Source organism: Eleutherodactylus coqui, chromosome 4, assembly GCF_035609145.1.
Source record: "Eleutherodactylus coqui strain aEleCoq1 chromosome 4, aEleCoq1.hap1, whole genome shotgun sequence".
Lineage (NCBI taxonomy): Eukaryota > Metazoa > Chordata > Amphibia > Anura > Eleutherodactylidae > Eleutherodactylus > Eleutherodactylus coqui.
Genome location: NC_089840.1, coordinates 216,988,251 through 217,012,236, shown reverse-complemented (window position 1 = coordinate 217,012,236; position 23,986 = coordinate 216,988,251). Strand labels below are relative to the sequence as shown.

At 48.1% G+C, this 23,986-nt stretch overlaps 1 protein-coding gene across 3 annotated transcripts; it reads left to right on the top strand.

The window, feature by feature from the left end:
• Positions 1–1,697: 1,697 nt before the first annotated feature.
• Positions 1,698–20,584, top strand: LOC136626043 (anaphase-promoting complex subunit 16-like). Of its 3 annotated transcripts, none has more exons than XM_066600751.1 (3): positions 1,698–2,150; positions 17,095–17,172; positions 20,148–20,584. In XM_066600751.1, exons 1-3 carry the CDS (start codon positions 2,054–2,056, stop codon positions 20,228–20,230), a joined length of 258 nt encoding a protein of 85 aa, XP_066456848.1. In that variant the 5' UTR covers positions 1,698–2,053; the 3' UTR covers positions 20,231–20,584. The 3 variants fall into 3 exon arrangements, 2 of the variants coding, with proteins under 2 accessions (XP_066456848.1, XP_066456849.1); XM_066600752.1 differs by having other exon boundaries at positions 1,702–2,150; positions 20,163–20,584; XR_010792614.1 differs by lacking the exon at positions 1,698–2,150 and adding an exon at positions 3,780–4,125 and having other exon boundaries at positions 20,163–20,584.
• The last annotated feature ends 3,402 nt before the right edge of the window (positions 20,585–23,986 follow it).

Here is a 23,986-nt window from a genome sequence, read left to right as displayed (position 1 = left end):
TATGGTGTTATTTGCCCTGGTGTTATTGGGTGCGGGAAGTGAAGAGTTATTCTTCACCTGCGCTATTCCTCCATATCTGAAAAATACCTCAGTAGCCCAGGTAGACAGCTTCTGATCGGAGGCAGCAGTAGAACACGCAAGGTGTAAACTAGCTGCACAGGCCTGGTCCGGGTGATACACCTTAAAAAGTTGTTCAGTCTTCTGCTCATCTTCATCTTCATAAGCGTCGATGAGAGGATCCTGAAGCTGCTCCACCGGTCTGACCAGAGAGAAGATATGGCTTCCATGTGCGGAGAGCACAACAAACGTCTTGGCTGGAACCATATGTTGTTGGATGGAAGAGTCCTTGACAGACGCAATTACACAGGAATGACCCCGCAGATGTTTTACGGCATGTGTTTCCATTAATTGGTTCTGAAATGGGACGCAGTTATGGTTGATGCACTATAGTTGGTCATAGACGGCGTTTTCAGCAGCTGCCATAAGGAAAACGCCATCGCTATAAAGCACTTGATGGACGTTTGATGGCTTGTCCACGGTGGCAGAGTCTATAAATCCGGGCGGTAGGCGAATATGGACTAAATCCAATCGCCAGGGCTGAGCTGCGGGCCGCTTTGACGGGGCGGATGTAAAGTAAAGGCGGACGCCGGCGCCAGTAATAGCCACCAAGTCACAATTCACAGATTCTGAATCTTCAATGACAGCAATCTGAATGATGGGCCTGAAGAGTGACGGGTCGGCTGTCTTGGCGATCCCTACAGCAGCGGATACGATGGCGTCCTGGAATACTGACGCCTTTTTGGTTATTCCGCTGCCATCTGGACCCAAGTCATAGACCTGTAGTACGCCGCTCTCAGAGCGGGTATACAAGATGTTTCGGCTGTCATCCACAGCGATCTGAACGACGGGGTCATGGCTGCTTAGAAGCCAGGAGGCGAGCAGCACGCCGGCCGCGCTCCGCGTACAGTTAATAATCTGCCACTTGGGGCTAAGCCAGCCGGCTTCAGCCCGGTAGACCACTTCATACAAGCAGCCGGATGTACCAGACAGAAAGATGCGCCCATTGTGTGTGCCGGCGACAGATACGTAGGTATCTTCTGCAGCGGCTGAATACAAGGGCTCTTCTAGCAGCTGGATCTGCCCAGAAGGTTTGTCATGGGGATCTTCAGGCTGCAGACAGCTCACTCCTAATACAACAAGTGTGACCGGAGTGGCAATGATCAGCAGATGGGATGTCTGTGGCTGGACGACACCTTCTTGAGGTCTGACCAGTCCAGCACACACTATTGTGTCCCTGAGGCCACCAAAGCGAGTGACATTCCGGCCGGTGCGGAAGTCCCACAGGAAGAGGTCACTGCTAATGGCCAGCCAAGCCTGGCTGATCTCAGGGAACACTCCCATCATGCAATGAGTGTTCTTCATAGGGTTAAAATAATCTAACATCTCCGGGGGAAGCGGCACTGTGTGCACAGCGCTGACCACCGGGAGTGTGGGGGCGACACCGAGCAGATGAGGGGCCTGCAGAGGGTAATCAGCAGGGGAGTTACCTGACAGAGCAGGGCTGTCCCGAAGGTCCAGGGCGGATGACAAGTCCCTGTAGGCTGAGGCCTCGTGCAGCAGGCGCTGGATCCTCTTCTTGGCTGCGTCCATCACGTCGTCCATACGGGTTGAGCGCGACTCTCAACTGTCAGTTGAGCCGTGTGCAGTCTGTTGTGACATCAGGTGCGCGCGGGAGGACACGTGACCCGCGGAGCTCGAGCGGGGTTTGACAGCTCACGTGACTCCTGTCTCTTCTTCCTGCAGAACTGCAACACAGAGTAGCCGGGAGGCATATTTGGGATTTCAGCCGCAGTTCAGTAGCAGTGAGCGATTCCAGCGACCTGATTGGTTGTTGGAGACACACCCCCTTTGGAGATGTGCACGTGTGGCCGGGTAGTTAAACAAGCAGCAGCACGGCCGTAGGAGGGTCGGCAACTAAGCCCAATCCTAAACCCTAACCCTAAGGTTGCTTGAATTGCTGAGTTTAGGCAGAACTGGGGAAGAAAAAGTTAATATGCCCTCCGCAGGATTACATCATGGTGAGCGGCTCTGCGGAGCCTCGGAGCTCCTACTGCCGAAGGAGAGAAGCTTCACTCTGCTGCACGTCTGGTGTATGTAGTCTGCTCATATGTGTGTATATTTGCTGTATACTATGTATGTGTTAATATGCTGTATACTATGTATAGTATGTATAGTGTGTGTGTATATATGCTGTATACTATGTATGTGTGTGTATATGGCTGTATACTACTGGTATGTATAGTGTGTATATATGCTGTATACTATGTATAGTATGTATAGTGTGTGTATATATGCTGTATACTATGTATGTGTGTGTGTATATGGCTGTATACTACTGGTATGTATAGTGTGTATATATGGCTGTATAGTCTGTATGTGTGTATATGGCTGTATACTATGTATGTGTGTGTGTATATGACTATATACTACCGGTATGTATAGTGTGTATATATGGCTGTATACTACAGTGTGCAGTGTGTGTATATATGGTAGTATAATACACTGTGGGCATAGTGTGTATATTCTATATGTAGTACACTGTATATAGATATGCCTGTATACTATGTATAGTGCGTGTATATATGCTGTATACTATGTATAGTGTGTATATATGGCTGTATACTATGTATGTATGTATATATGGCTGTATGCTATGTGTAGTGTGTGTATATATGCTGTATACTATGTATGTGTGTGTATATGGCTGTATGCTATGTATAGTGTGTCTATATGGCTGTATACTACCGGTATGTATAGTGTGTATATATGGCTGTATACTACAGTGTGCAGTGTGTGTATATGGTAGTATAATACACTGTGGGCATAGTGTGTATATTCTATATGTAGTACACTGTATATAGATATGCCTGTATACTATGTATAGTGCGTGTATATATGCTGTATACTATGTATAGTGTGTATATATGGCTGTATACTATGTATGTATGTATATATGGCTGTATGCTATGTGTAGTGTGTGTATATATGCTGTATACTATGTATGTGTGTGTATATGGCTGTATGCTATGTATAGTGTGTCTATATGGCTGTATACTACCGGTATGTATAGTGTGTATATATGGCTGTATACTACAGTGTGCAGTGTGTGTATATGGTAGTATAATACACTGTGGGCATAGTGTGTATATTCTATATGTAGTACACTGTATAGAGATATGCCTGTATACTACACTGTATAGTTGGTATACATTGTATATGACTATGGTCCCCTGCACACGGGCGGAAATTCCACGGCGGGATTTCTCGCAGAATTTCCGCCCGTGCCCGCCTGCATAGGATTGCTTTGCAAAACGCAATCCTATGCAGACGGCCGTGATTTGTCCGTGTGAAATCACACGCGGTAAACAAATCATGACATGTTCTATTTCTGTGCGGGTCTCACAGAGGCCCACACAGAGATGTCACCCCTGGCACGCCGCCTCCGCTCTGCGCATGTGCCCGCTGGGTGGCAGCCTGCACATCACAGAGAGGAGAAGACGCGGAAGAAGGTGAGCCGCACTGCTCACTGCCGGGGCGCGGGTCGGATCCTGCTGCGAGAATTCTCCGACCCAGCCGTCTGCAGGCGGCCTAAATAATACACCGTGTGCATGCTGTGAATGCACATTATACCTTGTGTGCATACTGTCTGTATATGATGCTCTGGATGTTGTATAACGTTTGTATATGTGTGTTCTATATAAATATTCCCAGGGCTGCAGTGAACGGACTCCAACAGACATATAAATGTGCCGGACCTACTTCACAGGGTGCCTCACACCGAGTGCACCCCTCATCTAAAGAAGCGTTGTATAATCCCCTGGGCCCGCCCCTTCCGCATGGTCCGGACCGCTCGCTGGGGATTTTTATTTAGTTTCTGCTATTGTCTATCTCTCTCCGGTTTATACTTATATATTCTAATTTCCCTCCGATGCTCTCCATGATGTGATGTCGTAAGGACCGGCGACCAGCATATCTATCACCTCAACCACCCGATTATCTGGTTCTTCCTGCCGGCCTGGATCTTTGACCCACCGGCGCTCCCCAGGGAAACCCGGTTACCGCAGGGTGAGATAAAAATATTATATTTATTAAATTGGTAAATATAAATCCCCCACTCTGGGGCGCTGCCTTCTGATCTCTGTTCTGTATATATATATATGATAGAGTATATGTGTCCGACCCCATATTCCTGTGTAGAAGGCGTGTATGGCCGGTTGATGATGGTGCTGTATGTATGGTGTGAGCGCTATGCGCATACGGGTGTTGTGTGTATATATATATATATATATATACTGGCTGATATACTCGGCTTCGCCCCAGTTAGTTTGGTACAGAGAACAGGAACCGAGGATTATAGTATGTTCCCCACTTTGCCTGGTTCTTCACGTTACCCAGGAAACACCGCGTGGAGGTGACCGCGTGCTTCCTTGGTTAGAATTGTATAATCCAGTTGTGACCCCGTTACTTTTCCTACTTAGGATCTAAGGAACATTTGCGCCAAATGTCATGTTTGTCCTCCATGGGGAGTAAGGCCGCTCTCACACAGCCCGCTATTTACTGCGATGCTTAATCGCGGCACAGCGCCTCCATTGATTTCAGTGATGTTCTGCCGACTAGCGCTCGGACGCAGCATGTCTAACGCTGTGATTTTCAAGCGCTGTCTGCTCTATTTTCGTGCATTTTAGCACTTTTTAACGCACCTCATCACCCATAGTGGGGCGCTTCAAAAAACGCTGACAAATAGTGGAATGCCTTAGAAAAGGCCGCGCGAAATCGCAGTAAAACGCCATGATGTGCTAATGCGTGCGTGAGAGCGGCCTTAGGGAATTAGTGATGAGTCAGGCCGGCTTCACACGGGCAAGATTCTCCCACGAGTCTTGTGCCTTGCGGGATGTGAATATGATCCCCATTCTTTTGAACGGGGTCATACGCATGAGCGATTGTTTACCCACATTGCACCACAAAGCGATACAGGAAAAGAATCGCGACACGTACCGTCTTTGGGCGCGCCTTCACATCGCAGCGGCCATTGTTGTCAGTGGGGCCGGCGGCAGCATCGCTCCATGTGCTAGATGCACGCGATGCAATGAGGCGTCTCACCAATGAGAACAATGGGAGAAACTCCGTGATCAGCCGCGGCGGAGGATCGCTACTTCTCCGAAGTGATGCCAGATGTTTTTAATACAAAAGACGCCTCGCATCCGCGGTGAAATCGCACGTTGACGAGCGCAGTGTGAAGTCAGCCTCAGAGTCGGTCAGTGAGGGCTCACATTATATATAAAATGTGTGATAACTGTCGTTATCTGTATATACAGGGGGCATATGGGATGTACAGAAGTGTATATATGATGCAAGTGATGGTTATATATTTTTTGCTCGGTATATATGTGTTTTAACCCCTTAATGACACGGCCCTTGTTTTTCCATTTTCGCTTTTTCCTCTCCCCTTTTAAAAAAATCATAACTCCTTCATTTATTCATCGACGTCGCTCTATGAGGGCTTGTATTTTGCGGGCCGAGTTGTGTTTTTCAGTGGTACTATATAATGTACTATATAATGTAAGGAAAAACTTCTCAGTGGAGTGAAATGGGAAAAAAACTAAATTCCACCATCTTGGGTGTGTCTTGTTTTTACGGCGTACAGACTGCAACAAGAATGACCTGATCACTTTATTCTATGGGTCAGTACGAATACTTATAATACCAAAGTTATATAGGTTTTTTTTGGGCTGTACTCCTTTTTTTTGTTTTTCGAAGATATGTAATTTTTAAAAATTATTTCCTGCTTCCATCGTCTGACGACTATAACTTTTTCATTTTTTCGACATAGTTGTACGACATCTCATTTTGTGCGGGACGCCCCATTGTTTCCATTGCTACCATTCTGGCGTACATACGGCTTTTTGATCATTTTTTATTACATTTTTTCTTGGATATAGGGGTGACCAAAAAAGCACAATTCTGGTGTTCTTTATTTTTATGTTCTGAGATGAGCGAACCTACTCGTTTCGAGTAATTACTCAATCGAGCACCGCGATTTTCGAGTACTTCTGTACTCGGGTGAAAAGATTCGGGGGGGGCGGCGTGGCGGAGCGGGGGTAGCAGCGGGGAACAGGGGGGAGCCCTCTCTCTCTCCCTCTCCCCCCCACTCCCCGCTGCAACCCCCCACTCACCCACGGCGCCCCCCGTATCTTTTCGCCCGAGTACGGAAGTACTCGAAAATCGCGGTACTCAGGCAAAAAGGGGCTTGGCCGAGTAGGCTCGCTCATCTCTAGTTCTGATGATGTTCGCCATGCAGGGTAAATAATGCATTACTTTGATAGATCAGACTTTTACGGACGCTGCGATACTAAATATGTATTTTTGTATTACTATTTAGATCCCTTTATTATAAATATGGCAAAAGGGTTTTGTTTTACTTTTATTAGCTTTTTTAATTTAATAATCAGTAAAAATGCAATTTTACCTTTTTTGTTAGTCCCCAGAGGGGACAACAACTTGTGATGCGTTGATCGCTCCTACAGTATGATCTAATGTATAGCATTACATCATACCGCGATCTGTGGTCCTGTGATGTTAAGCGGTTAACTCCTTATGGACATGGCCTATTTTGGGCTTAAGAACGCAACGATTTCTGAGGGATTTTCATTTACAGTTTTCAAGAGCCACAACTTTTAATTTTCCAGTCGACAGTCGTATAAGGTCTTATGTTTTGCGTGGTCAACTATAGTTTTTATTAATTAACTCTGCCATTGTTTTTAATTTTTTTTTTTTTTACAGCGACAATCTAAGGCCTCATGTCCACGGGGAAAATCAGGCCCGCCGCGGATTCTTCATGTAGAATCCCGCAGCGGGTCCCTCCTGCCTCGCGGACATGATGCCTAAAAATCAGAATAAACTCACCTGCTCCGGAGGATGCGGATCTTCCTTCCTTCGCGGACGGATCTTCATTCTCCGACCCGGCGGATGTGCTCGACACGCCGGCGGCGTGCCGGGCACATCTGCCAGGCCAAAGAAAGAAGATCCGGCCGCGAAGAAGGGAAGAACCGCATCGTCCGGAGCAGGTGAGTTTAATTCTGGTACGGGTCTCCTGCCGATCCGGACAGCTTCGATAGGCCTCAATAGAAGCCTGCGGGAGCCGTCCCCGCGGGAGACCCGCACGAAAATGGAGCATGTCCATTTTGTTTCCCGCACGCGGATCCGCGCCTGACGCGGGAAATGACATCCAAAGGTATTTAACTACCTGCGGGTGGGCAATGCATCCCTATGAGGCGCGGATCCGCGTGCGGGAGAAACGCTGCGGATTCTAAGCGCGTGGACATGAGGCCTAACAGTATAAATGACGCAATTCATTTTTTCTGCGGTTCGATACGTTTACAACAATGCCAAAAACATAATTTTTTTTAGGTTTTTCCACTTCATCACATTCAAAGTCACATAACGTTTTTGATTTTTTCATGGACAGAGCTTTGTCAGGGCTTGTTTTTTGCGTCACGAACTGTAGTTTTTATTTGTACCATTTCGGGGTACATATGGCTCTTTGGATTGCCTTTATTGCTCTTTTTAGGAGATATTTGCTGCGCAGGATAATTCGTGTGCTCATTACGGACACAATGATACCACATATGTGAGGTTTTTCTGAAATTAGTAATTTTTTTTCTTGCAAATAGCGGTAAACAAGTAAAAAACCAAGGTATTTTATTTTATTTCTTTACATTATTTCTTTAGTTTATTTACACTGTTTATTTCCCTGAGGGCTTATTCAGACGTCCGTATATTGTCCTGGTTTTTACACCCGCCCAATATACGGTGTCCCTTTCTGCAGGGGGAGGAGGCGGGCCGGGAGCAGTGCACTGAGCTCCTGCCCCCTCTACGCCCTTCACCACTGTTTACAATGGGAGGGGCAGGAGGGTGGGGATGGCAGAGATAAGTTCCGCCTCATCCTGCCCCCTCCGCTTGCATATAGTGGCGAGGGGCAGAGATGGGGCGGGAGCTCAGTGCACTGCTCCTGGACCAGCCCACCTCCTCCACCTGCAGAAAGGGACACCGTATATCGGACAGGCGTGAATAAGCCCTGAAGCGGACCTGCTCCATAGCAGCAGTGATTGCTATGGTAAGGCATTGCATGACTTCTGTACAGCAATACCTTATCGCTGGTTATAGCGCTCATAATCAATGGGTGAAGCACAACAGCGCCGCTAGACTTAACATAAGACCTTTGACCCGGCCTGAGAGTCACTCAATGCATCAAACTCTAATTTCATGATTTTACGGCGGTGGTGACGATGTCACAAATCTAATGACACCAAAATCATCCACCCAAGGTCACACAAAGGGGTCAAAGTGCGGTGCAAGAAAAGCCTGCAGGCGGTTTTATATAAGATTCGTTTCTCTTCCCCACATTCAGAAAATCCGAACCGTTTTATTTTTCCGATAACGCAGCTGTCTGAGGGCTTGTTGCTTCTTGTGGGGCGAATTGTAGTTTTTTATGGTTCTCTTTAATGCACCATATAATGTATTGTGAAGCTAAATAAATCCGCTGTGGGATGTCACTATGAACACTGAGGTCGCTGTGCGCAGTCACTATTACCGCTGGGGCGATAAATAAGTGGGTTTTGGGTTTCAGTTTGGGCACTCGGTCTCTAAAAGGTTCGTCATCACTGCTATAGGGTGTCTGGGGGACGCCAGGTCTGATTCTGCTGCGATATTTCACAGGTGGAAATGGACCCGGCCATGGGCATGAGGCCATACTGTGTAATGCAGTACCATAGTATTGCATTATGCTGTATGCTGACAGTCAGTCTCTTCATGGTAGCCTTGGGAATCTTCAGGAGGCCCAGGGTGTCATGACAACCAAACCGCACCTTGCAATCTCATCGCGAGGGGGCTGTTTTGGACCACTAAATGCCGATTGGGGCATTTAAATGCCGCTGTCAGATCGATTTAAAGGATTAACAGCTGCGATCAATGTGAACGCTGATGGCGGCTGTTACAGGCGGGTGTCAGCTGTCAGAGACAGCCGCCCTGCCATGGATGGAGCGGATAAGGGGTAAAGTGGTTAGTCTTCTCCACTGCTCCAGGCTTCTTCGCTGGCTTTTGTTGACATGCTGCTGGGGTGACATTTTCATATACACACATGACTGCCGTGGCCAACCCCTGACCCCAGCCGTGTGCGGCGGCAGCGCTATCCCAGCACATGAGCCAAGGGGGGGCTATAGCATATTTCCATCTGCGTGGAATTTGTGTTTTTTATGAAATAGTGAAAGGAATGTAGCCGCGATCTGCTGTCAGCGCAGTTCTGTACGTTTCTGGTCTTGTCATCTTTTGCTAGGATATAAAGGTTTTGTGGCCTGTATACATGTGAGCGCGGCGCATAGGTGCCCATGAGAAAATGTACACCACCTACCATAAGGTCTCATGTCCACGGGCGGGTCGGATTCCGTGGCAGTAGCCCGCAGTGGATTCCCACTCTGTCCGTGGCCGAGGACACTGCTTACCCGTCCGGGTCTTCTATTTTCTTCACTACGTATGTGTGCGGCAGTGCCGGCTGGCGTGCCGCCGTACATGCGCAGTGGAGGATTTTTTTCAAGTCTCCTGCTTTCCCGCGGGATCCGCTGCCCGGCGGCACAGTTAGATACGCGTGGGCCGCGGGTCAGACTGCTTCCATTGACTGCAATGGAAGTCGTCCATGAGGGATCCGCACTGAAATGGAGCATGCTGCAACTTGTTTCTAGACCGAAAGGTCCGCAAATCAAATCCACATGCTTTATTTCATTGCGGACGGCCATGTTTCCCTTTGTGTATCTTTCGGTTGGGGACATTGGGCCTCAGTGTTTGCCCTTGAGCCTTATTGATGGTCATTACAAATGCTCTGGTCATCAGATGCGCTAGAGCTGACTTGTCTATATGCACTCCTCACTCAGTAAGTAACGGCCATGTTCTGTGATTGACTTGTCCTTGTGAGGCGAATTACAGGAAGAGCAAAAAATGGATGGGAAATACAATTGTCAAAATCATTTCTTACACAGCTAGGGTAAAATAAAAGCTGTGCTGTGATTGGTTGGTATGTATTATACTACTGACGTAAAGTAAAAGCTATGCTGTGATTGGTTGGTATGTATTATACTACTGACGTAAAGTAAAAGCTGTGCTGTGATTGGTTGGTATGTATTATACTACTGACGTAAAGTAAAAGCTGTGCTGTGATTGGTTGGTATGTATTATACTACTGACGTAAAGTAAAAGCTGTGCTGTGATTGGTTGGTATATATTATACTACTGAGGTAAAATAAAAGCTGCGCTGTGATTGGTTGGTATTTCTTATACTACTGAGGTAAAATAAAAGCTGCGCTGTGATTGGTTGCTATGGGAAACCCAGATTTTCTTTAAAATCTCAATCCATGTTAATGTGGCATTCATTCAAGTTTTAGGCTGGGTTCACACAGGGCGGATTTGCTGCAGCAGATCCGCCCGCGGCCGCTAATCTCGGGATTAGCCAGCCATGTGGATGAGATTTCTCAGAAACCTCGTCCACACGGGACGGCTAATCCGCTGCAGTAAATCCGGTTGAAACCGCGGCCGCGCTCTCCTCTATGGGAGCACCAGCTGCAACGGAAAAGCATGCCGCCGAGCTGCTTCAAAGCCGCCGCAGCTTAAACCGCGGCGGTTCTCCCGGCGGAAATCTCGCAGTTTTTGCTGTGGCCAAACCGCGAGATATCCGACGGGAATCCGCCCTGTGTGAACCCACCCTTAATCCGGGGCAACGCTGGTACCCCTGCTAGCCTAATAATCACATACGTGCGGCAACGACGTCTGCCCTCAGGTGTCTGCCCGTTTGTGGAGGCCTAGCTTATGATGTGCACTCCGCTCCACCGCACTTTATGGCGTTGTCTGGCCCTGACAAATGTATGTATGCACTTCTGTATGGCCATTACAAAGCACTTTGTAATATACTTTGTGCTTTGTAAATCAGCCATACAGAAGATATATACTTACCTACAGGAGTGCTCCCTATCTTCAGTCTTCTCCTCTTGTCGGGCCGTAAACACACGTCCTCGGGCCAGGGGTGCGCGCCTGTTTTTTTGCGCATGCGCAGCAGCGCCTGCCGGCTCAGGAACACGCGTCAGATTATTCGCGCATGCGCAGTCCGTACTAGAGACGGACAGGAGTGTCCACCGGTCATCAGCTGAAGGGTAAGTATTACTACTGGGAGCGGGGGCTGTCATAACTTCTCTCATGGGAGTGGGGGAGGGGGCTGCCATAACTTATTGCAGGGGGGGAGGGGAGTGGGTTGTATAACTGCCCCTGCCACCGACCTGCCCAGCGAGCCACCAACCCACCCACTATAATCCTGCCTGTGCAGGGAGGAGAGGAGGTGAGCTGTGACTATTGTGAATGGTGGTCCTGTGTTATCTATATGTAGGTGCCACCTCTCAGTGTAATCCTGTCTGTGCAGGGAGAGGAGAGGTGAGCTGTGACTATTGTGAATGGTGGTCCTGTGTTATCTATATATAGGTGTCACCTCTCAGTATAATCCTGTCTGTGCAGGGAGAGGAGAGGTGAGCTGTGACTATTGTGAATGGTGGTCCTGTGTTATCTATATATAGGTGTCACCTCTCAGTATAATCCTGTCTGTGCAGGGAGGAGAGGAGGTGAGCTGTGACTATTGTGAATGGTGGTCCTGTGTTATCTATATATAGGTGCCACCTCTCAGTGTAATCCTGTCTGTGCAGGGAGGAGAGGAGAGGTGAGCTGTGACTATTGGTAATGGTGGGTCCTGTGTTCTCTACAAATAGGTGTCACCTCTCACTGTAATCCTGTATGTGCAGGGAGGAGAGGAGGTGAGCTGTGAGTATTGTGAATAGTGGTCCTGTGTTATCTATACAGATGTGTCTCATCTCAGTGTAATCCTGTTTGTGCAGGGAGGAGAGCCATGACTATTTTGAATGGTTGAGGTGCGGACAACTAGTTGCTGTGTGGGTTAGGGTGCTGACAACTTGTCGACGCGGGGGTTGGGGTGCTGACAACTAGTTGCCGCAAGAGTTGGGGTGCTGACAACTTGTCGCCGCGGGGGTTCAGGTGCTGACAACTTTTCGACACAGGAGTTGGGGTGGTGACAAATAGTGGACGCAGGAGTTGGGGGGTGACAACTAGTCCCCGCGCGGGTTAAAAGCTGACAACTAGTCGCCGCAGGAGTTAGGGTGCTGACAACTAGTCGCCGCGGGGGTTGGGGTGCTGACAACTAGTTGCCTCAGGGGTTTGGGTGCTGACAACTAGTCGCCGCAGGGGTTGGGGTGCTGACAACTTGTCGCCATGGGGTTTGGGTGCTGACATCTTGTCGCCGCCGGAGTTGGGGGGCTGACAACTTGTCGACGTGGGGGTTGGGGTGCTGACAACTAGTTGCCGCGGGGGTTGGGATGCTGACAACTAGTTGCCTCGGGGGTTGGGGTGCTGACAACTAGTCACCGTGGGGGTTTGGGTGCTGACATCTTGTTGCCGCGGGGGTTGGGGTGCTGACAACTAGTCGCCGCGGGAGTTGGGAGGCTGACAACTTGTCGACGCGGGGGTTGGGGTGCTGACAACTAGTCGCTGTGGGGTTTGGGGTGCTGAAAACTTATCGCCATGGGGGTTTGGGTGCTGACATCTTGTTGCCGCGGGGGTTGGGGTGCTGACAACTAGTCGCCGCGGGAGTTGGAGGGCTGACAACCAGTCGCCGCGGGGGTTGGGGTGCTGATAACTTGTCGCCGCGGGGGTTGGGATGCTGACAACTAGTTGCCTCGAGGGTTGGGGTGCTGACAACTAGTTGCCGCAGGGGTTGGGGTGCTGACAACTTGTCGCCATGGGGTTTGGGTGCTGACATCTTGTCGCCGCGGGGTTTGGGTGCTGACATCTTGTCGCCGCGGGGGTTCGGGTGCTGACAACTAGTCGCCGCGGGAGTTGGGGTGCTGACAACTTGTCGCCGCGGGGAAGAGGGGGGGCTGTCAGTGTTACTTGTCATGTGGGGGGAAAGGGGGCTGTCAGTGTACTTGTCGCGCGGGAGGACTGTCTCCGTAACTTGTCGCACGGGAGGGGGGCTGTCACCATAACTTGTCGGGAGGAGGGGAGCTGTCGCTATAACTTGTCGCACTGGGAGAGGCGGAGGGGTGTTCTCACCATAACTTGTCGCAGGGGGGAAGGGGCTATTGCTATAACTTGTTGCACGGTGGGAGGGGGCTGTCACCGTAACTTGTCACGGTCGGGGGGGGGAGGTGCCTGTGAAGCAGGTATCCTTGTTTCACAGTGGGGCGGCTGCAGGAGATTTCTCTCCCCGCCCCTCTCCATTCACTTTGCACAGCGGACGTTCAGTACTGAACGGCTGCTGTTTACACTGAACTCTCGTCGTTCAGGATTTTATCTTGTGAGTATAGACAGTCTCTCCTGACCCCGCCCCCTCTAAGTACACTGTACAGCAGGAGAACATGCTGTCCTGTGGAGGGACTTAGAGGGGGCGGGGCCTGGGCAGGAAGAGACTTAGATGAGTTCACTAGAGGTGGGCGTGGCCAGGACGGGAGCTGAGCGAGGCCAGTCATTGGGAGCTCGCACACAGAGGGGGGAGAGCGCAGGGCATTGTGGGAAGTCAGCACAACGGCGCCATCTTTGAAAGCTGCTTTGAACATCAGATATCAAAGTAAGAAACTGACCTTCCGGCTGATCTGCCTGCCTGAGCCCTGTATGCGGTGTGTGGGAAAAATCACATCTGCATGCTTGTCATTGCTTTGCGGACATCCATGCATCCCTATGGACGGCTTGATTTGCGGTTCTCCAGCGCTGGTTCCACAAACCGAATCCGCCTGTGGACATTGGGCCTTACTTTAGCATGTATACTATTAGTATGGATATCCGGCAGCGGACGTGGTACTTGTGTGACAGAATATATGATGTGCTGCAGGGATATGGTGTATTATTGGGAAGCCCGTCCCGACGGCGACTGCAATCTATATACATATCTCCATGCTCAGGAGAATTACTCAGCGGCCTTAGGGCTCATGTCCACAGGTGCCCTCGCAGCGTTTTACCAGTGTTTGTGATACCGCGTACGGGCAGCGAGTGTACTGCGCATATCTGCGTATCTCACGGCCGCGATCATGCGCAGTGTGGCTGTCTTTTTTTTAATCCCCCGCTGTGTCGTATCTGCGTTGCGTATGAATCGCCGCCCGTACATAATGTATTGTGTATGGACAGGTTTGCATACGCTGCTTATACAAACGTATACGGCTCACTCTGCGTGGTACGCCGGAGAATAGAGCATGCTGCGATCTAGTTCTCGCTGGTATCTACATGCAGTGTCTATACGCTCATGTGCAAGGACTAATGAAGGTCCATTTACTCTCATTAGCTCCATTCAGCACGCTTTACGTGGCCGTGCAACGCATGTGTAATAGGCGGTGAAAGACCACCCGAGGACACGAGCCCTTAGGAATAATAGTTATAATGTAAAGGCGTCCTCTGTTCCTAATCCACAAAGTACTCGGGGTGAACCAACATGGAGGTCCCTCTGCATGCCCCCTCCGCCATATTTCTGTAGCCACGGGCGGAACTGTTCAGCAGCTTCCAGACTTTTGTTATATTCTTGGCGCATCTAATTACAATATTTCCCAGTAAGCAATATTCTAATGAAGCTTCTTGTACAGGATGGGCCACGGAATATTAGCCCGTCACCACACTCTCATCAAAGCTGTCTAAAAGAAAATCTTTGTTGCCATAGCAACCAATCACAGCGCAGCTTTCATTTACCTCAGCAGTATAAGAAATGAAAGCTGCGCTGTGATTGGTTGCTATGGACAACATTGATAGACTTTCTTATAGACAGTGTGGGCTGCCGTCCTTCTTTTCCGTGGACCACCCTGCAGATGCTATGGTGATGATGAGTGAGTGTGAGGCATAGCGTGTAGTTACATCATACGTACACAGGGGGCGCACCGCTTCAGCCTAAGATTGAGCCAGAATTTTGCCTTATTCAGTTTAGTAAATCTCGCACTTATATTCGGAGAGATCGCTCAGCTGTTTGAGAACAACGGTCATATTGCTTTATTGTTACTGCATTGTAGATGGTAAATATAAGGTATATGTCTATGTTTAAGGACTCTCCGGTTACCGGACAACCCCTTTTCAGTAGGACGCCCTGTGTGAAAATAATATACAGAGATACACGCGTACCCCAGGACTCAGCACTGCAGCCTGCTGCAGACTCAGGGGGAGGGGCATAGGAAGTCACATGACCTCTGTAGCCAATGATAAATGCAGCATCATGTTCTTGAACTCCTGGCATCGCGGCTATCAGGGTCTGAGCGCCGATGCCAGGAGAATGGATGGTGACACTGCAGCTTCTCATTGGCTGCAGCGGTCACCTGATTTCCTGTGACATCATCTGTCAGTGGGATTATGGGCATCTGTAACAATTTACACTTTCAACTTTAACCTCTTAGTGACGGCCCCATTGCCTTTTTACGTCCTAGCTAAGCGGGCTTTAATCCTGGAGGACATAAAAACATGCATCCTCTTAGAATTAAAGCCCTATTGCCCCCCCCCCCCCCCCCCCCGGCAATGTGATCCGGTGTATAGCGCCGATCGCAATTAAATGAATAAATAGTTAAAAAAAGATTAAGATTCAGCTGCCCTGATGGATCCGATCCATCAGGGCAGCTGAGATTACTCACCCGCCTTGTCCGTGGTCTCCCACGGGGAATTGGTTCTCTGGGACCCGTCACCGCTCTTCTGCATATGTGTGCCAGATGTATGACGTCATGCGCATGCGCAGAAGGCCAGGAGCCCCGGCAAATTTAAAGTCTCCTGGATGCCGACTCCTGAAGGTAGCCGGGAACCAGGAGATGTCACTGGAGACCGAGGTGACCGGTCCCCTGTGCACGTGATTGCCACTATTCAATGGAAAGCGGCGATCACGAAAAAGTTTTAAAAGGTTGGAAAGAAGTTTGTTCCATCTCCTCTCATGGATCGGATCCATAAGGAGAGGTGAAAATACTCACTCGGGTCCTCCGCGATGTCCCAATCTTCTGGGACCTGAAGTATCCTTCTGCGCAGAGGGGCTCGTGCCCCGGGAAATTTTAAATCCCTCTGCTCCTGGGTAACATGTGCAGAGAGATGTCACCGGGGACGTGATCACTGTTATCCAATAGATAACAGTGATGATTTAGAGTAAAAAAAAATGGCACCGATAAAAACTATAGTTCGCCATGCAAAAAATAAGCCCTTATATGGCCGTGGCGACAAAAAGTGGCTTTTGAAAAATGGATATAAAACCCTGCCAAAAATAGCTGCATCCTTAAGCCCAAAATAGGCCGTGTCCTTAAGGGGTTAATATAAGACAGGGTCTTCTTTTTAAGGAAGCACGGTATCTTAGCGTCTATTACGCACTGTAGAAGCCTATTGAAATCAATGTGCATGCGCAAATGCACACAAAATACACAGGAAACCTGCGTAATCGCTACGTATTTACCCACAAAATCAAGAAGATTTCGCACGTTTCTATTACATGCGGAAATACGCTGCATATTTATGTGAAGTAAAAGAATACCAATACGCCGCAAAGCGCAAGGCAACAGCGTATTTACAGACCGAAATACGCAAGCGCCCATGTGAATGCGGAGAAATGGTTACTTGTGCTGGTCTTCATTTTCTTGTTACCTCTATAGCTCCAACATATTCTGCAGCAATGTACAGAGATTGTCGTCCCTAATATCTGTCATGGTCGCCGGTAACGCTCACAATGTAATGTTTCTATCGCAAACACACACTACACGCGCCTGCAGATGCGGGACAGTTTCATCAACGGCCATTTAACCTAGACATGTGTTTGGCGCTAGTAGTCCATAAGCGTGCACGGGGGGCCATAACATGCACATGTCAGTAAAAGTAGGTGGAAATGATTGGAATCCTGGCCAGTGTCAGTAGATGTTCTACAACTTGTAGGCAGGACATACAATAGTGCAGTCTGGTCAAGAACGTTGCTCATGCGTTTTTCTATCCTTCTGTTTGCAGATGGCTCAGAGGGATTTTTCATTTGTGAATCCGTGTTCAGTTATCAAGTCGCATCAGCGCTGAAGCAGGTGAAACATGGTAAGTAACGAGTGCAAATCATGACCATAATCCAGTCTACACCAGCAAACAGAAACTCATCCTACAGATTTCTCTTCTATCAAACTGTATTAAGTAATGCATGCCTGTTTTATGGCTGAGGGAAGTGAATTAAAGAGTTTGTAAACTATTGGTGACCTATCCTGAAGATAGATCATCAATAGTAGCTTGGTGGAAGTCCGTTACCAGGAACCCCACCGATCAGCTGTTTGTAGGGCCAATGCACTAAGTTTAAATCTGCAGGAAGCAGACAGCTTCCTTCTCAGTGCGGTGGCCAGCCCTGGCATTGCAGTCATTGAAATGAATGGAAAATTTGATGCAATACCGAGCCCTGCCACTGCAGTGATTATGGAGCTGTCTGCTTCCTGCAGAAATCAGCTCAGTGCACCAGCCCAGAAACAGGTGAGATGGGACGGGGAGCTGGTGAACTGAGATCCCGTCCCCTCTCTGACCCTCGCCATTGCTTGCAATGGAGGGGGCATAACAGGATGGAACATAGCTCCGCCCCTGACCCAACCCTCCATTGCAAACAGTAGCAAGAGGCAGAGAGGGGGCGGGAGTTCAATGCACTAGCTCCTCCCCTTGCAGAAAGGGGCAGCGTATATCAGCCGGGCGTGAAAACCTGACCGATATATGCCCGTCTAAATAAGCCCTAAAGGGAGAATGGTGGGGTTTTGGCATTTTTATTGTTGTTTTTTTTTATAATTTTTTAACTTTTTCATTTTTTTTACATTTTTGTCTTTTTTAGGGAACTTGCATAATCCTTTTTTTTATTCTTCTAATACTCTGGAATGCTGAGGCATAGTAGGGTATTAGACAGGCTATGAAGCTCAGAGTCTTAGCGCCATAGCCTAATTTAGCTGGCAAACCCGGAGGCTATATTCAAGCCTCCGGATGCAACTGAGACCCTTCAGAACCGCCTGATCACATTGCGAGGGTTCTGATGGTGACACGGCTTTCATTTGACAGCCGATCACCAGCTCTCCCTGCCATGGAGACCATTGGCCGGCTTCTGACGAGCCGATGGTCCACGTGGCAGGGAGAGCTGTCCAATGGTGACAGAGGGAGCCCTCTGCTTCTGTCAGCCCTTTACATGCTGCAGTCGCACAGACCACAACATGTTAAAGGGTTAAACAGCGGAGATCAGAGGTTTTCTCCGTTCTCAGCTGTCAGCACTTTACATGCTGCGGTCACAGAGATTGCGGTATGTAAAGGGTTAAACAGCGGAGATTGGAGGTTTTCTTTGTTCTCTGCTGTAAGAGCTGGTGCCCGGCTATCATCTGACAGTTGGTCACCAGCTCTCCCTGCACGCGGACCATCAGCCGGCGTCTGAAAAGCCGATGGTTTCCGTGGCCAGATGTAAACAGTGCAGGGAAGAATCGGAAAGTTGCCGGTAGATCGGTTATATCGTCCCGCTTCTTTTTTTAAAGTCCTGCACTGGTTCTTTGTGGGACTATGCAGGCAGAGCACAATGCCACAGCTTATGGCATTGTGTTCTGCATGGTCCTATAGTGAAACATAGCCAGGAAATCTTCTGGGCTATGTCACTATGGGCAGCGCAGCTAGTCCTGGAAAATTTCCGGGCGTGCCACTGAAGAGGTTAATGCTATAACTTACAGATCTTGAGATATACAACTATAACAAGAGGTATGAGTTACTACAAATGACTGGTTACTTTTGTACTCCTATGACTTATGATTTAAGAAAACTATAAGACTAGACTGTGCTAATGTCATGAGGTGGTAAGGACTTCTGCAAAGGTTGGGCTACATTTGGAGCCTTCATCACTAATTCTGACTAGAAAAACAGCGTTGTATGCAGAGCTATTTTTCCAATCAAAACGAGAGACACTTCAGAAGGCACAAAATTTGGCAACAGAAATATCAACTTAGCTTTTTAAAGGCTTACATTATCAGCACATTTGCAGTATGATATTTCCTTCCCCTTCCCCCTCCACCCCATGCCATGTTCATTTTCTGCACCAACATTTTGAAATATGCACCATATCTTGGGATATGCATCAGTCAGAGACGGTCCTCCAATCAGCATTGCCAAGACAGCTGGCGCAGCCCATCAAAGCGTTGACTGGTCTAGAACAGTGTTTCTCAACTCTAGTCCTCAGGGACCCCCCTATATGACCTGTCGGGGGTCTCTGAGGACTGGAGTTGAGAAAAGCTGGTCTAGAAGTCTTGATTTTCACAGCCAATTATACTGTAGAAAATCTCCAAGATTTTGTTGGCTTTCAAGGAAATGCACCATTTGAGTTGTACTGTGCTATCGTTCACTGCCTCTGCTTATGCTACACCGTAATTTACTGACCATAAGTCAAGTAAGGCACCCACTATTTGTATTTTTGATAAAGGCATTTTATGCAAAATTAAAAATGGGGTATTTTACACTTGGATGGACCTCTTTTCTCAATCAAACTATCCACTTCCTCTGAATATCCAGCCATATTTGATCCTGATAGTATAATAAACCCTCCATCCACAGCCAAAAACTAGGCTGGATTCACATTTGCACTATTATTTCCATTGTTTGGCTCCATCATAGGAGCTAAACATTGGAAGTGCTGGACCCCATGCTTAACTGACATGAATGATGTCCATAGGACCCAGTTGACTAGCATGGTGTCCTCCGGGCTTCCGCCAGGCTGCTCGGGAATCTATGTCAGCTGTGTGCCGAAGACGCTTGCACAGATATGAACAGTCTAACCTGTGCCTACACTAATTGGGTAAAGAAGCATCCCTAAAGAACCTTCTAAGTCTTCTAACTGCTCAGACAGTCTGTCACCAGCTTGAGAGCACCTTGTAAGTGTCAATGTACACTGTGATAAGACTATGTTCCTGTCAAAAGCAGTGATTTCTTATGATCCTTCTCAGTGATTACCCGACATCATGGAGCAACCTGGAGAGACTGGAGAGAATCCTGTTCTAATTGCAGTAACATTTGTTTAGGTCTAATCTTTTCAGATCAACAAGTATCCCGGATGGAGAAGTTGGCCGGATTAGTGGAAGAGTTGGAAGCAGATGACCCCTAGCCCACTTCCACCCCTGAGCCGGACCATACTAAACGATTAAACTGTTATGTGCAAGCATGAGAAGGTACTACCAGGGCTCAACATCCTCTACCATGTCTTCAGTTGTTCTTCTAAAACCAGCATCTTATACTGCAGTCGTTGCCGCTCCATAGAATGAGTCTACAAATCGCTACACGTTGAAGTCTTCTACCATTTGTGACTATCCCGACCCATAAAGCCGTTTACCATTGTACCTTCACTGGGAATGAACAGGGACGATTGTTTTCAGATTTGTATACAGTGAAAACTTGTGTATAATGTTACATTTTTGCTAAATGTTTTTATTTTCTAAAATAAAGATGAGTTTTGTAGTTACATTTTTATTAGTGTTTTAATTGTGAGGAAAGATGTAATGTTGTGCCAGCAAGAAAAAACTAAAGTGTAATTTAGAAATCCACTGTCCAGGGTGTAGAGGTATCTAATGACCTCTTACAGTGCGATGATCCCTATACTTCTTTAATTTGCTCATTTACATTTAACAAAAGTCTCTCTCAACATGCATACATGAGCCTATGGTGCCCATGACCCTGTCACCAGTTGTCCTTCTTCGAACCGCTTTTGGTAGGTACTAACCATTGCATCTTGGGAACCGCCCTCCCTGGTATTCTGGAGGGCTCTGTTCCAGTCGTCTAGTCATTACTATTTCGCCAAAGTTACTCAGTTTCCTACACTTGCCCATTTTACCTGCTTCCAACACACCAAGAGCTGACTCTTCACTTGATGCTTAAAGGGTTGTACCAAGATATAAAGTTATTCCCCTGCCTACAGGATAGGGAATAACATTATGATCCGACCACCGATTACAATAATGGGTGTTCCGATGGACCCCTCATGGCTGGATGTGAGGATGAGTGTGATGCGTGCTGCAGCTCCATTAACTTCAGTGACAGCGCTCAGCAATCTCTGGCGCTCATACTCGACAATTTCAGGCACTGTCATTGAAATAAACGTAGCTGTGGCATGCTCGTGTGTCCTTTGCTCCATTCACGTGGAGACCATTGGGACCCCCATTTTTGCGATTGGTCAGGGTCCAACCACTAGGACCCTAACCAATCATATATTGTGGATAGGGGAATAACTTTATATCCTGGTACAACACCTTTAACCCCTTCCCGCCATAGGACATAGAGTTATGTCATGGCAGGGTGGTACTTAAGGCAACATTACATAACCTTACGTCATGTGGATCTCGCGGGATCTAAAACAATCCTGCGCCATCTGGCAGCAGGAGCTGGCTTATACTGATAGCCTGCAACAGCGGGGGTGCATTGGGACAGTGATCCCCGCTGTTAACCCTTTACATGCTGCAATCTATGTAGATCGCTGCGTTTAAAGGGTTCACAGAGGGAGTGCGCTGCCTCTGGACATTACTGGACCCACGCAATGTAATTGCGAGGACCGTCGGGTTGTCGTGGCAACAGGACGCCAGATACAGGCATCCTGCTTTGCCATTGCCTATGTTCGCTAAAACCAGCGAAAAGCCATAGCAGTCCTGCAATGCCCTATCATAGCTGTTATGAATGAGGTCCCCTTCAGGGACATAAACAGTGTAAAAAACAAAAGACATGGTGTAAAAAAATACAGAAAGAAAGAAAACCCTTTCTTGCTCATTTTTCCCTATTTCTATAGAAAAAAAAACGCAAATGTGGTATCCTCGTGTCTTTAATGACCTGTTTGAGCACCAATTTGAGCACACTAATTATCCTGCACAGCAAAAAATGGTAAAAAAAATGGAGGCAAAATGCTTATTTTATTTATTTTGGCTGGATCAGATCCGGCAGCGAGAATTCTCGCCGCGGGACCCGACCCGAGCGCCTGCAGAGAGCAGCGCATACTCACCCATGCCCCGCAGCTCCGGATCTTTCATGTACCGGCAGCTGGCGCATGCGCAGACCGGAGCCAGCAGCGGGTGAGTGACGTTTCTGTGCGGGGCTCACAGAAATAGAACATGCCGCTGTTTGTTTGCCTCGCGAGATTTCACAAAGCCTAACTGCGGCCGTCTGCATAGGATTGCGTTTGTTAACGCAATCCTATGCAGGCTTCCAGCGGCAGAAATCCCGCCGCAGAATTTCCGCCTGTCTGCAGGCGGCCTTTACCTCCAAAAAAGCGATATGTACCCAAAATGGTATATAAAACACTACAGCTTGTGACGCAAAAAACAAGCCCTCACAGAGCTCCGTCCATGGAAAAATAAAAAAGTTATGCGACTTTGAATGCAATTATGCAAAAATAATCATCAATTCCAAAAAAGGGTTTTATTATGCAAAAGTGGAAAACATTAAAAAATTATGTTTTCGGTATTGTTGTAATCGTACTGTTTCGCAAAAAATATATATTGTGTCATTTATGCTGTTTGATGAGAATTAAAAAAGAATGGCAGAATTGATGTTTTCTCTCCCTGCTCTCAAAAAACATTATAAAAGTTTTACAATATATTATATGCACCCAAAAAGATACCAATAAAAACTACAGTTCGCCATGCAAAAAACAAGCCCTTATTTGGCCGTGTCGATGGAAAAATAAAAAAAAGTTATGTCTCTTGAAAAGCAGAAACGAAAATCCCCAGAAAATCGTTGCGTCTCTAAACCCCAAATAGGTCATGTCCTTAAGGGGCTAATATATCCCACCCCTTGACAGGTGAGATTATAACAAGAAAATGTTTTTCACGTCACACTTCACGTGTGACAGGTTTTAATTTTAACCCCTTAACGACCAGCCCATAGTGTTTTTACGTCCTGCCCAAGTGGGCTTTATTCTCTGAGGACGTAAAAACATGTGTCCTGCAGAGAATAAAGCCCCTCGGGCTCTGGACGTGACAGCTCCATGCTGTCGGTGTCCGCAGGTAGCCGACAGCATGGAGCTGTCATCCCGGGCTGCAGGGACCCCCCTCCCCCCCGGCAATGCGATCGGCATTAAAGTTAAAAAAAAGTTTAAAAAAAGTTAAAGATTCAGCTGCCCTGATGGATCGGATCTATTAGGGCAGCTGAAATTACTCACCTGAGTCCGCCGCACTGCTCCCCGCTCTCCTGGTCCTCCGGGCCCTGAAGCCGGCCTTCTGCGCATGCGCGCCAGGCGGCTTTATGTCAGCCGCATGCCCCGGCGGCCCGGGAAATTTAAAATCTCCTGGCTCCCGGCTCTTGTAGGTCGTCGGGAGGCAGGAGATGTCAGCGGGGACCGCGGTGAGCGGTCCCCGGTACCGCGATCGCCATTATCCAATGGATAACGGCGATCGCGGAAAAGTGAAGTAAGATGTAAAAAAAAGAAAAGCTTCACCTCCCCTCATGGATCGGATCCATGAGGGAAGGTGAAAATACTCACCCTGCTTTCTCCATGTCCTCCGGTCAGTCTCGGGACCCTCCGCTGGCTTCTGCGCACGCGCCGATGTGGCGCGCATGCGCAGAAGGCCGGTGAGCCCGTCAAATTCAAAATCTCCCTGCACCCGGCTGTCACAGATAGCCGAGTGCAGGGAGATATGACTGGGGACCGCTGTGTGCGGTTTCTAGTCATATGATCACCGTTATCAATCGTATAACGGTGATCATATAACGTTAAAAAGTTTTTTAAAAAAAGTTAAAAGTTTATAAAGTTAAAGTTTCATCTCCGCTTACGGATCATATCTGTAAGGGGGGATGAAATTACGTACCCAAGATCCCCGGATTTGTTCCCTGGTGGGATGTTGATCCGCGGACCTTACCCCAGCTTCGGCGCATGCGCCCG